Source organism: Halichoeres trimaculatus, unplaced genomic scaffold (genome assembly GCF_033239565.1).
Source record: "Halichoeres trimaculatus isolate MK-OKI-2021-1 unplaced genomic scaffold, fHalTri1.1 fHalTri1_scaffold_9, whole genome shotgun sequence".
In the NCBI taxonomy this organism is placed as follows: domain Eukaryota; kingdom Metazoa; phylum Chordata; class Actinopteri; order Labriformes; family Labridae; genus Halichoeres; species Halichoeres trimaculatus.
Window position 1 is genome coordinate 24,441,521 of NW_027437188.1, and position 13,442 is coordinate 24,454,962.

The 13,442-nt window shown below is 40.4% G+C and overlaps 3 protein-coding genes across 3 annotated transcripts in view; 1 reads left to right on the forward strand and 2 right to left on the reverse strand.

Moving 5' to 3' along the window:
- The window catches only part of LOC141797660 (syntaxin-1A-like), a 70,251-nt gene extending 65,925 nt beyond the window's left edge, over window positions 1–4,326 (reverse strand). The window contains exon 1 of the mRNA XM_074679257.1: window positions 3,891–4,326. Within this exon, the coding sequence (XP_074535358.1) occupies window positions 3,891–3,920 (30 nt within the window). The 5' untranslated portion in view covers window positions 3,921–4,326. The remainder of the gene's footprint in view (window positions 1–3,890) is intronic.
- Window positions 4,327–4,966: 640 nt separating this feature from the next.
- Window positions 4,967–8,728, reverse strand: bud23 (BUD23 rRNA methyltransferase and ribosome maturation factor). The gene is made up of 12 exons (XM_074679258.1): window positions 8,529–8,728; window positions 8,298–8,335; window positions 7,604–7,699; window positions 7,407–7,489; window positions 7,123–7,219; window positions 6,928–7,024; window positions 6,784–6,834; window positions 6,613–6,698; window positions 6,347–6,392; window positions 6,193–6,254; window positions 5,555–5,644; window positions 4,967–5,378 (listed from the first exon to the last, which is right to left on the reverse strand). The coding sequence occupies exons 1-12, from the start codon at window positions 8,574–8,576 to the stop codon at window positions 5,324–5,326; spliced, it is 849 nt and encodes a 282-aa protein (XP_074535359.1). The 5' UTR covers window positions 8,577–8,728; the 3' UTR covers window positions 4,967–5,323.
- A 790-nt stretch (window positions 8,729–9,518) lies between these two features.
- Window positions 9,519–11,994, forward strand: dnajc30b (DnaJ (Hsp40) homolog, subfamily C, member 30b). Its single transcript, XM_074679461.1, has one exon. It carries the CDS (start codon window positions 9,556–9,558, stop codon window positions 10,729–10,731), a length of 1,176 nt encoding a protein of 391 aa, XP_074535562.1. The 5' UTR covers window positions 9,519–9,555; the 3' UTR covers window positions 10,732–11,994.
- Window positions 11,995–13,442: the final 1,448 nt, after the last annotated feature.

Below are 13,442 nucleotides of genomic sequence, written 5' to 3' on the forward strand. Positions count from 1 at the left end.
TGCAGTTTGAAGGTACGCCATTGGCCTAGCAGTTTGAGGGTGTCCCCCATACACTGAGGCTATAGACCTCATCACAGCAGGACTTGCTCTGACTCCTGGTCTTGACTATCTGCTTTGTGTCTTTGACCTTTCTCTAATCCCAATATTTCCCATCTCTCTTCAGCTGTCCTAGTCAATGGAGGCAAAAATACGAATTAACTGGAAATCTAAAAAACTTTCTTCCTTTAGAAGATGGGTAAATGAGTTGCTGTTTTTGCTCCAACTAGCAAAAACAAAGAACAGAGAAGTTATCCTGATAAGTTCACCAAAGAAAGGTCTACTTTTGTCAAATTAATAGAAGAAAAGGCTCTCTGAAGCCAGCCAACTGAGCCACAGTGAGCCGGTTTGATGTTGATCTTTGTCCAAGTTCGGTATATTTGGTATGTAAACATATCAATGTGTTAACCTATATGCATATTGTACAAATGAAAACCTAAAAAGTAAAGCTTAAAAAAATAAAAATATATATAACTTCAAATGGTGGTGCAACTGTCTTTCTATGCACATGTACCCTTTTATTATTTGTGCACCTGACCCTTAAACAGCCAGGGTACACCACTGGAGTCCAGTGAGTACTGGGCTGGCATTTCACAACTGCAGATCACTAACTTAAGGCCATGTCAGGTATGATGGGCACTGGGTTTCTGGCTATTTTTTTTTAGCAAAGTAAATGTAGATTTGGCATGTCTGGGTTTTATCTGCAAAAATGAAGGAACAGGCTTTTTGATGACAAAGTTAAGTGCTGAAATCATTCTTGGTGGAGCGTACACTGAGACCCAAGCACATAGAGATGAGTGCTTGGGTCAGAATCTCTCAAAATTAGACCCTGCTCTGTCTGCAGAGGACTTTAGCTTCACTTGTTTTTTGCAGATCCTTATTAAAAGGCCTGAGCTGATCAATGTTCAATGTGGCTAATACCATTATTAATGACATGTAATTGATAGAACCCCAATTAAAAAGGGAAATATCCCTTTAACAGAAAAAAAACGTATGCTATGTTTTTTTACTGACTTTTTTGTCCTGTAATTAAATGACACTGGTTGCAAGATCAACAAAAATTTAATAGCAGCACTTGACATCGTTGAACAGCATGAGGCCTTTCTCAACCTGAATACACCTCCCAGGGATCAGTTCCCCAAATACCAACACAGTGTTTGGCCCGGTCTGAAAGATACAGTAGACATTTAGCTGTAACATTACTCAACTCCATGAACTCCATCCATCCTCTCAGAGAGCTCACAACATTCATTGGGGTGGGCACAACTGCCCCCGCCTCCTCCACGTGCTCCGCTCCACCAGGGACCCCTCATGTTCCGTTTCTGCTGAGCTTTCTCTATCCCACTGCCAATCCTCAAAGGTCTTTGAACCGCTTTTACTTTGGCGAACCACAAGAGACCACTTCGGTTTGAACACCCCTTGCTGGGAGCTGTTTCCCTGGCAACAAAGTTCCTACGGTCAACAGGGCACTGAAATCTCCCAACACAGTAAGTTAATGGATCTTAGGATGAAATCTCATTCTTAACTACTTTACTCCAACAGATAAAGAAAAGACAAATTAAAGGCATTTTAACATTACCAAAACATGCTCAAAATTCAGAAGCAAATATGTTGTAAATCACAAGACCAGCAGGAATGTATGGAGGCAGAAAGTGGAGCGCTTGTCCAATGATGACTCCACAGTAATGCTCTCAATGCCAATCCTGACTGTCAATCAAAAGGAAATGCCTTGTGAGAGACGGCAGAGAGCGTGGTATGAATACTTCTAGCAGGCCACAGTTGGCTGCTTTAATGAAATTAGTCAGTACACCTTAAATGTTACATTCAGTGACATGAACTGAGCAAACCAACGAGGCAGTATCATGTAAGGTACAACAAACTAGAGCTAGAGAAAAGGTTTCAGCAAACTTTTTTTATCAAGCAAACTTGAAATGTGTGACTTTCATCTTTTCTGCAGCTAAATATGCTGTAATTTGGGGTTTGTACAAATTGCAGGTACATAAGGTGTCAGAGGATGTAGCCCTTGGTTCGTAAGTTTAAAAACATCATTATAAGCATATCACAAAACTTATTCTGTGCTGTTGAAATGTGTTCACTCTTCAGACCTATTGAGACATCTACATGTAGTTCAACAAGCTGCTTTAACAGGCAGCCGTAAATGGAGAACAATATTAATCCGGTGCAGATGGGAAATAACTGTCTGTGACTTGCAATTTACCTCAATTTTATTCGGTGGGGATTGCCTGAAATTGGTCTGTCTGGAGCCACTCCTCAGACAGGGAAGATATGATCAAAAATAATAGAAAGAAATAGAGTCAGCTGCTGATGGACAATTTCTATCCACCCTGGACGGTTCGTCTGAATGGTGGTTGATGGTTTTTAATCGTTGAAGATTTCAGTGATTTTTCTTTCTCTGTCTTCTCTCTGCAACTGCATCCTTTTATAACTGGAAGAGGCAGCATGGCAGGCTGGAGACTCGCCTCTTAACACACACATACACGCACACACACAGACACAGACACAGACACACACGCACGCACACGCAGAACTGGCAGAGCTGTTGTCTCCCAAGAGACCAATTCATTGCTAGATCCTCACTGAAAACTGAGGAGTCATAAATTGTTTCCCCTCTCTTTCCTCAGCTTAACTACCAATTACTGGGATCTGACAATGGAGACACACACACACACACACACACACACACACACACACACACACACACACACACACACACACACACACACACACACACACACACACACAATTACAGTTACCTGTAACAGCTTTAAAAGAAGCATGGAGATCGCAATCCACCAGTTCAGACATGCACATATTCTTATCTTCCACTAAAAGCATCAACAAGTATTAGAGGTTTCTAAAATGCCTAAAAACAGATGCAAGGGCAAAATTCCAGAGTGAAAATGTGCAGTCCTTAAAATGTGAAGGTTTTATTTTGACACCTGAAGGATGTAGGGTCGACAGATAAGATGTGGGGATTGACATCCTGATAAAGTCATGACATAATCAACTCCCATCTGGCTCCACATGCACAGTCCTCTGAAACGCACCGCACATATTGGACTAAACAGGGCAAAAACACCCCCGATGTGGGTGGTTCAGGGCTTTTAAGACTGCCTGCGCCGCGCAAAGAGGCGGACGCATGACAAGTGTAATGGGAAAACTGGGACCAATTTCCTTTTCCAATCACACACCCGGAGTTGGGCAGATGGATCAGGCCACGCGCACGTGCACACACACACACGAACACCGGCAGCATATTTTTACATCTTTTACACGACTTGCAATCTGGCTTCCTGTATCACTTATCCCTAATCGATTAAAGTATGCAGATTTTTAAAAGAGGATATAATAATTCATGACTTTTTCTAAAAGAAATATTATACCTGAATTAAAGAGTTTATATATATATATATATATATATATATATATATATATATATATATATATATATATATATATATATATATATATATATAAATTTTACTCGTGCAGGAGCATTTGGGTGTTTTTCTAATTAAACAAAAAAATAAAATAAATAATAAAGGAGGAAAAAAGGTTTTACTTTGGTTAGACATGACACTAATTCCAGGTTGCGATTTTCCTGCTTTACACACACATGGTGGAGCTTAGGATCACTGAGCGCCGGTTACCCTCAATAAATCACCACATTTCAGCCTCCATCAGACCCCCGAGAGTCACAACTGTTGCTCCATCAGCGCACCCAGCTCTGTGACTCTGCGCGCTCTAAAAGCGTCTTTATTCAAACTAGAAGACGTTCAAAAAGCATCCAACAGGTGAAAGATGTCCGCTTAAAGAATCAAACTGTAACTTACATGTCGAAGTTCTTGCATCCGGTCCTTCATGGTGCCTGTAAATCACTCTTATTCCTTCTGTGCCCGTTGTCTCGTGGATGAAAGATGATGGTGGGGCGGGCACCGGGACAGAGTCACACCGAGGATGTACGCGCGTCTGGCGGCTGCAAGAGGCGGTGATATCCCCTGCTGTGGCTTTGGATGATGGGATGGTGGGACCACTTTCCAGAGCTGAATGACGCGCACTAAAGGTGAGGCGAGGCCTTCCGCCGTTAACCCATTACACACCCTCAACTTCCTCTTCAATTCGCACTCATTGACCCCTTTTTGTTCAAACTAACCTCCTGTGTTAGTTTTCTTTTGTTCCTTTCAGGTCAAACTCACAGGCTGATGAGAAAGTACTGACCCAGGCAGAGTGTCTGACCGACTGGTCAGATAGTATCTGATTTGGTTATCGATTGAGTGGGTTCAGAGATAACGCCCAGGTGGTTTCTATAGTGCCAAGGCACACAGCGTCCCCTGTCGGTATCGCGTGGTAAAATCAGGTATTGAGACAGCAAAATTCTCCTGAAGGCTGGCTCTTAAAAAAAGAAAAAAAAAAAAAACAGAACTGCCTCAAAACTGTGTAAATTTAGTTTCTAAATACTGCAAAACAGAATACTTCAAATGTTTTTTACTTAAGTCAATCGAAGCAATTTGCAGAATATACAAGTGCAAATGGTTTCTAAATACTTATTTTAACGTCTGCTTTGATTTTTGCCATGCAGGTTCTTGGATAACAGTTTCATAGCTGCAGCACATTTTTTTATAACTTCCAAATAGAAAGTCATTTTGGTTCCATTACCCTTCTTATCAAGATTGCTTTCTCTCAATATTTCCTCTGTAATCCCCATTAACTTTGTGAACTGCCAGCTTGTTCAGTGCCATGACGCAGATCTGAATATTTCTTGTGTTTTCATATCCCATCTCCTAAGGGCGTACTTTGTAAAATGGGGCAGGGAATCAAAGTTTCACAGACAAATACAGGGAATTTGCTCAGTTTCCGATGAATCCTGGGGAAACATTTAAAAAATTCTTTATTCTGAAGATTTTTACTTTAGGGAAAAACAGCTGATGAGTGACACATGCTTCAAAATTTGATAATTCATAAAAATTGTTCAATTTTTTATTGTTTCTCAAGTCAAGCCACCAGTGAGAGGCACAGATTAGTGTCCATGTATCTTCAGGCCATCAGCAACACGTAGAGTGAAAGCTCACCACCATTTGTGTGAGAAACAAATGGCTTAAGACTCACCTGAAATATAACATAATTGGCCATAATGGCTTTCTTCCTCTTGTATCTCACTGACTTGTATTAAAGCGTTGAGAAATGAGCCAGTTCCAAACACTGTGGTCTTGCAGGCATGATTGTGTGTAGAAGAGAGCTAATGAAAGCAGCTCTGCATGAGTCACAGTTAAAAATGAGGTCTTCGTTGACGTCCGGTGTATTTTGTGTCGGCTCGAACCTCCCTGTAGATCAGCACAAAATGCACAAACACAGAGCAGAGGGAGGGGAAGTGTCAGCACGTGTGACTAGAAACAGTCAATTATGTGATCCAGCCTGAGCTACACTTGCATTATTTAAAACATAAATATTTCAACACAAGGTAATAAATCTAATTATTTATCCTCAGAAGAGAACACACCGTCCTTGTCTTCTTCTCCTCTCTTTCTTCTCCAGGATCCAATCTCGCCCCTTCTTTGCTGATTTCCCTTTCATGTTCTTGAACCGGCATCTATTTGCAGGCAGAGTGAATTTTTTTTTCAAATGAAACTTGTTTTTTGAAACAACACACATGAACATCAAACTAATGTGTTAAAGGGTGGAAAAACTGCCTGACAGGGTTTAGAGTCAGGCAGAACGACAACCCTTTTTGATTCCTTTTGGTCTTTTACTTTGATGGAAGCAGGTACGACTGAACCTGAACTTCTCAAAGCAGAGACCTGTTTCCTTTCCTAAAAAAAGTTAAAAGATGTATTTTTAGTGGCCCTTTTGTTACAAATAAAAGAGTGGGAGAAATTCTTCATTACATGACTGTGCCAAACATTTGTGTTCTTTTAATATGTTAAAATAAATAGTAAAAATGGTTACTACTGTAGACCAATATATACAATTATGTGTGCTTCTGACTAAAACACTTCATTTTAGCAGTTTCAATAATTTACATCCAATGCTGAGTTGGCCCAGGCAGAACCATGTCATGTTGTTTCTGTATGAAATTAAACCACCAAACAAACACTGACACAAACTGCAGCTCCAAACCAACAAACAAAATCTCTTTACCTTTGTCCTGAAAACTGGACCTGGTTCTGTACAGATCTGTCTGATGTTTCTGATCCCAACCCCTGAAATTAACAGAAATTAGTCACAGGATTTCATATGTTGCTAAAGTGAAACACAGACATCAAAATTATCAAGGTACTACATTACTTCTTACTTTGGGTAAGGCTCCCGTGAAACCAGCAAACAGACACAGGAAGAACCTTAATTTACAAAAGATGAGAGTGTTGTCAGAATTAATCAGGAAAACTATTTGAATTTGTACTAAATCACCTCAGGGCTAATGTGACAGACAGACACATTAGTGCCATCCTGGTCTAATTAGTATTGCAAGTACACATCTGCTTTCCTCTTAGCCTGGAAAGAATCAAGTTTGCAACAAAACAATTCAAAAGAAAAGCTCAACTCCTGAAAGGTACTGACTTCTTCGCCTTGCTGCTGTTTGGATAATCCACCACCATGCCTCCACCAAAGCCTGCTTTCATGGCTTGTGTCGTGATCAGTTCAAGCTTTAGAGGGGAAAAAAGAAGCTTGAAAGTAAGCACAAATGAAAAGCTTCTATTGCCTTCAATTAGCTACTAAACATTATTTCACCTGTTCTGAGTTCTCTGGGTAAAGCTGGAAAACTGCACGTGAACCTCGTGACTGAAACATGAAGGTAGAAGTTAGTACAGGCCTTCATTGTGAAGGCTGATGTTTTAATTTCTAGAGAAGCAAAAGAAAGATAGAGAACTTTACCAGACAGGAGTAGAGGGTACTAAAGAAGGTGTAAAGTCTCTTTGGAGGACTGTGTGATCTCTTGTCTGCATTACAGAGCCACTGCAGGGCAGAGATACTGACGGAGAAGGTAGCAAAAAGAAAAAACAAACAATCAAATCACAAAGAAATCACAGGATGAATCTTTATTGTTTAAACATAAGTCTGTTTTTTTACCTGATGCAACCATCAAAGGTGCCGGGTCGAAAAGGCATCCCCTGTCCCATGTCCCCTACTAAAAGATCTCCCTCTACTTCTCTGTCCAGGGCAACATCTGTCAGCAGAAGATGTTGGTTAGTTTCTTAAATCAATGCCTTTTTTGAACTATGACCTCCATTAAACCACAAGGGGAACAAAAACGGTAAAATCTCACTGGACTACCCTCACAGGATCTTCCTGACTCTATTGAGTATTAGTAGTAAGATGCTGTTCATCATTCAGCTGAAAGTTCTTAAACATACCAAGCATTGCTGTGCTGATGTCAACTCCAACCCAGTGGTGTCCCTCCTCTGATAGGTAGTCTCCACTGAGACCAGAGCCACACCTGGGAGACAAATAATCACATGAGCCCTTAATGTTACAGATACATCATATTAACCTTGGTACTGACATTGGATACGGTGAAGCTTTTAGTGTGAGTTCAATATTGCTTTCTTACCCCACATCCAGCAGGAAGCATGGCTGTCCTTCAGGCAAGTTTAAAAGCTCCACAGCTCTCTCAGACATCTGAGTTTGGATCTCAATCATTCGAGAGCTGTGAAGCAAGATAACAATGCAAGTCTCAGTTACAATGCAATCTGCTCTTTCTGAAAATAAATCAAATATCTAAAAGAATACAACATTTCCATGAATCAACTACTGGGAGAAGTGAAAATAGTACTAAAACCATTTAATATAGAAAACCAAGCTAAAATATGATGTGATTTCATGTTCCACCCAAATGATTTTAAGTGTGGGTCTTTCAGCAGTGAATGGCATTTCAGATGCAAAAATAAACTTGGTAAATCCTTTGGACAATTTCAGATTTGTCTCGCTTCTTTCATAACCAACTGGAAATCCCTCTGTATTTGATCATCATGCAGCTATTAAGGGATCCAGAAAAATACAAAAGAAACTTTGACAACGATAATTCATAGCTGCAGCCCAAGACAAAGTACTTTCTCATATGACAGTAATGTCCTTGTGATCAAAAGGAGAGAGTGTGTCTATGATGCACCACCACCCACTGATTATTTGTCACTAATATTTAATTTCTGCACACACCAAAGAAACATTTCAATGCACCACACACACCTGAAATAAAACAGAAGTGCTACTTAACCTTTCGGTGAAGAAAAAATAACCAGACTTACTTCTGGGAGTATTTCTTTGCTTCGTCTTCATTGTAGAACTGAGGAAATGAGGGAACAACATATACACTGAGTAGTTAGCCAAAGTCTGTATCAATCTACTCAACATTGTAAAGATGGTGACATGAAAGATATCCGGGGGCACTATATGGACCTTTAAACTGCTCCTACTGCAACAGGCTGGACTACAGTTAGCCTAGCCTCTAGAGGTAAACAGTAAACCGCACCACTCACCACTTCTGGAGGAGCAGTGTGTTCAGGTCGTCGACAGCTGGAGGACATGATTATCCCTGAGTGTGTCGGTTTCTGTAATTAAAACTTTTAATTCTGTTCTGAGTGCGAAAACAAGCTAAATGTTGTGGTTCTGTACTACACGTGAAGACGAGTGACGCAGTAAATGAGCGACGCTGTAACTACTTCTTCGTTTAATGAAAACAACTCTTCTGTGGTAGACTTTATCGCCACCTCGTGGTCAACCCGTTAGTAACCACGGGAGTAACCAAATTCAATTTTATTTATTAAATATCAAACAGTCTACATAGTTTATAGCGTGTTGTAGTATTTTGTTATTCTATAACAACACATTCAGATGAACAGAACAACTTTCAGGCACAATATCTTCAGAATGAATTATTGGTTTTTATTTCACCTCATTCAAAAGGAGGACAAAAAAATGATTACACTGACAAAATTTGAAACCTTTAAAATTTAATGGTAACCAAAGGGGTGCAGGCTTAAGTTAGACCTAAAACTACCTCACCAAAAAAAAAAAAAGTTCATGGCAGAAACAACATACTGTATGTACTTTAAATTGAATGAGGTTTTCAAATTCATTTGGACTGTTTTCACTGAGCTCATTGACATCCAGATCTATTGATTTAGAAATAAAAAGAATAGCCCTTACATTAAAAATATCACATTTTAAAACAGCTTTTTCGCAAGAAATGGATTTTAACGTCCCATCTGTTAAGTAAATTATGTAAATGGACTAAATATTTAATTCTTATTTCACTCCTCTTTACTTTCTTTTTGTTCTTTCCCCCTTCCCTTCTTGGGAGAAACTAGCATCTTTCGCGTTTGCATGTGTCTGATGTTATGTCACCGAAAAGTATAAGCATTTCACCCTCCCCTTTTCTGAAAACTGATTGGATTTGGGGAATAAGCACTTCCTGTAAACATTGATTATAATTGGTCCTTATCCCATGACGTCACCGGAAACTGCCCTGTTTTCCTTCGTGCCCACCGATACCCTGTGGGTAAAATGGCAGAGGTCGGTCAGAGGCTCGGGACCGGAGTTTACCGGTTAACCGTCCTCAGACAGAGTCAGAGCCGTTCGGCGGTCACCGGAGAGAGTCCAGGACATCTGGCAAACTGCGCATTCAGTGTCGATCGGACCACAGAGGGGACAACCAAAGATCGGTGTGTAGTGTCAAAGAGGAGAACTACACAGCGGGACTTAGAGAAAGTTTACAGGTTGAGATCAAGTGACAGTCAAGAAGAAAATGGGACTTTGTGCCTTGCCTCGCCTTATGTGCTGGACATTTCACGTGTTGTCGCTTTCATTCAAACTGGAGAGAGGCTGCAAGCTCATACAGCCGCTGTACACCTCTCAACGAGACTACAGCCTCTCCTCCAGGAGAAGCTGCTGTTTGGGAGGATGACATCCTGGACCAGAGTAGTTGTTTCCAGCCACCCTGTTATCCCCAGGTCCCCTCAGCAACTCCGAGCTTTCAGTACTGTCATATTGGTTTGGCCAGAGCAGGATTCAGTGAGGCCTGGTTGCAGGCTGAGGAGGAAGTATCTGAAACTACATCCTGATCCCCTGCAAGCATCTTCAACCTGTAGGACCTACAGCTGGAGAAGTGACAGCAGCTCTAAAGATGTTTCTCTGCTGTACAGAAGCAGGACAGCCTATTACGACATCCTCAGAGTGTCCCCAGGTGCCACGCAGTCCCAGATCAAGACTGCTTACTACAAGCAGTCCTTCATCTACCATCCTGACAAGAATCCAGGGAGTGATGAGGCAGTACAGCGTTTCTCTGAGATCAGCGAGGCCTACACAGTGCTGGGCAGCATCAGCCTAAGGAGAAAGTATGACAGAGGTATCCTGAGCCAATCAGATGTTCATAGTGCAGGGAGACCATCCTCCAAAGAGACTTCAAGCAGGTCCACAGGGACCCCACACCAGCAGCAGCAACAGAGAGCAAGGCGGTTCTCCCAAGCTGGGGGAAAAACCAAGTTTGACTTTGACGCCTTTTATCGGGCTCACTATGGGGAGCAGCTGCAGAGAGAACAAGACATGAGAGCCAGGAAGCAGCGCATGGAGGAAATGAAGGCGCGTCAGAAGGTGTATAACCATGGGAAGATGATGGAGTTGACAGTGATATTTCTGCTGACCACGGCAACTGTAATTATTGTCAATCTCACCAAGCCCTGAAATACACGCAACAGTGACTGGACATGCCCCTCTGGGGTTACATGTTATGACTCTCAGGAGGGTTAAGGGTGGACTGGGGTGGGTGAGGGGAGCTACCTAGGATAGCTTTGCAAGTGTTGCACATTTTCTTAAAGGCACAGGCAGGCAAAGACACACAAACATTTTTATCCTGATGCAGGCGTAAACTAAACCTGTGTTTAGGGCACTTTTTGTTCATAAAAGCTCTTCTCACAGGCTGAATGTAAGAAAAAAGCTATTGAACACATAAATACAAACATACAGTGATCCTCCAGAGGGTGATAATGAAGAAAACAGACACCTCAGCAGAAGGTTATTGAGAACATGTTTCATGTTATACGACTATCTTGCTAATGTAATGTTTAAGAGTCTACTAATCACTGTTCAGTAAACATTTATTCTGACCTGTTAGCTCTGCTGGTTTAGCTTTTGGATCTTCAACAATTTTTCAATCAGCTGTAAAGATAGCATTGAGTCAGTCAATGCTAACCGTAATTTTTGGCAGCTTTTATTCAATTCTTTCCTCCATTTATTTCACAAGGATTGAAAATATTACTTGTATTTTGCTGAAGGACGCACAAATCCACTTCCCTTCCCTTCCCCAAGTGCTGTAATTATGTGGAAAACTACTTTAAGGCGTTCAACATTAGAATGGTTTGTTCTGAGTAGATTATTGTGTTTTATCCATGGTGTACATATGTATGTACTGTACATACAAATAGACCCATTATGATCAAATGTTGATTTTGTGTTATGAGCGCTTTAAAATTTACTCAGAAAACCGCTGCTGCTACAGTATTCTCTCTGGCCACTAGAGGGTGTCAGAAAACAACAAACTTGTCTGTCAGAGCAGAAAGGTCAAGGTATGTTAAGTGTTCGAGACAAAATTGTTAACTTTTGCTCAGGGTTTCTGCTGCCACTGTTGGGTCGCACAGTATTAAAATCAAACTTGAATTGCTCCGTGACTAATATAGATATTCAACATTAGTCACACTCCTGATCTATTGTCACCAGTTATGGATCACTAGCTGTTGTATAAATGAAGCATTCAGTTAGAATGAATGCAGTACAACACAAAGAACATAACAAAGGCTGACTTCATTGTAATAAATTGGTAACAGTAACACAAGTAAAACACATAATATGATGTGTTTTTTCTATTTTTAATACTATCTGTCTTCATTTAGTGACAGGGCTGATGATCGCAGATAAATAACTGAAAAAAAACATGAAGAAGTTTGTTCACATTTTATTCACAGAAATATAAAGTAGTATGTCAAGTACATCACTTTGTACAAAATTGCACAGACTCTTCAAAACCCAGTCAGACAACAGAAAATTCAGCTTAAAGAAGTGTTGAGAAAACAAAAAAGGAGACGAGATTCATCTGTGATATGTGTGAGATAGGCTCTTGAAACAGACATGTTTCACAAAGGATGTTTCATCAAGAAGAATCAATTAATTGTACATAAATAAGACTGGATAGGAAAATGTAATTTACAGCTTCTGAGGAATAAATATGTCTCAAAAATAGGATTCAAATTGGCACATGAACTGCTTTGCCTGCTTCTTGACTAGAAGTGAAATTTTACCTTCAAAGCTTCGTCACCATGCTTAAAAAGAGAGATGTGAACTCTTGATATGTTTAGTCTACCTGAAAAAAAGTGTTGCACATGCCTGAAAAACAGCAGATAAACAAGAAGTTTTACACTACTTGTTGAATTTGTGTGGTAGGTTTGTAACAGTCAGCTAATTAAGATTAGCACATAAACAGAAGTTAAAGCTAGTTAGGCTTGGTCTTTTTGGCCTGATAGCATTTTTTAAGGGTCACTGAGTGTGCTTAAGCAAATTAACAAAAAATATGAATCTAAAATATATGAAACTTTGGGTGGTCTCACGTTTCATACAATTATTTTGCTTTTTCTGTGCTAGTTGCCTGTCCATTTAAATAGTTTTGTGCATGCCTCTCAGCAGAGCTATGACTTCATGTAGCCCAGCAAGTGATGGTTGTGGATAGATAGGCTTGTTACTGTTAAGTCGAATTGATTTTTCAACTTTGTCCCACTCCTTGGACGACCCCCATGATAATAAGTCAGTTAACTTAAACTTTTTCATTTTAAATGCTGTCATGTATTATGTCGCATGTTGTAGCACAGCCACCCACCACTGGTCTGTGCTGTAGCTCAGGCTTATCACTTATGCATGAAGCTAACAGATAAGGTCTTGTGGCATGGAACATTTTGACGGTTTTTCCTGGAAAATGGAGATGAAGTGATATTTGGACTGTCAGGTTTTATATTTATATATTTAACCACTCAATTAGAGCAATGCTTAACCCAGCAGAGGCACGTGGGAACCAACCAGCGAGGAAATAGAAAACTAGTGGTGGTAGCTCTGCTAACGTTAGCCACATTAAGCAAAACATTTTAACATAGTTGACCATAGATACTGTGATCCCTGTGATGCTATGAGGAGGATCTGTTTTAATTGGACGGCCTCGCTGCCTTCTGGCCCGAAGTGTCACGCACCCTATCTTAAATTACTTTAAGCAAGGGATGTGTTTGTTTTGGAATTAAACGGAGATCGGGTCGAAACACATTTTCTTTGTTCAAGACAACCTTTTACTGGATACAATGCACTGAGGTAAAGTATTTATCATTACTGTTATGTAGCAATATGGTTTGAAATGTGAC

Coding starts and splice junctions, on each gene's coding strand:
- bud23 (XM_074679258.1), bottom strand. CDS start 8,576: ATGTCCTCCAGCTGTCGACGACCTGAACACACTGCTCCTCCAGAAGTG. Junction 7,700..8,297: donor GCAAAGAAATACTCCCAGAA/GTAAGTCTGGTT, acceptor CTTGCTTCACAG/CTCTCGAATGATTGAGATCC. Junction 6,393..6,612: donor AACAGCAGCAAGGCGAAGAA/GTCAGTACCTTT, acceptor TTGTAAATTAAG/GTTCTTCCTGTGTCTGTTTG.
- dnajc30b (XM_074679461.1), top strand. CDS start 9,556: ATGGCAGAGGTCGGTCAGAGGCTCGGGACCGGAGTTTACCGGTTAACC.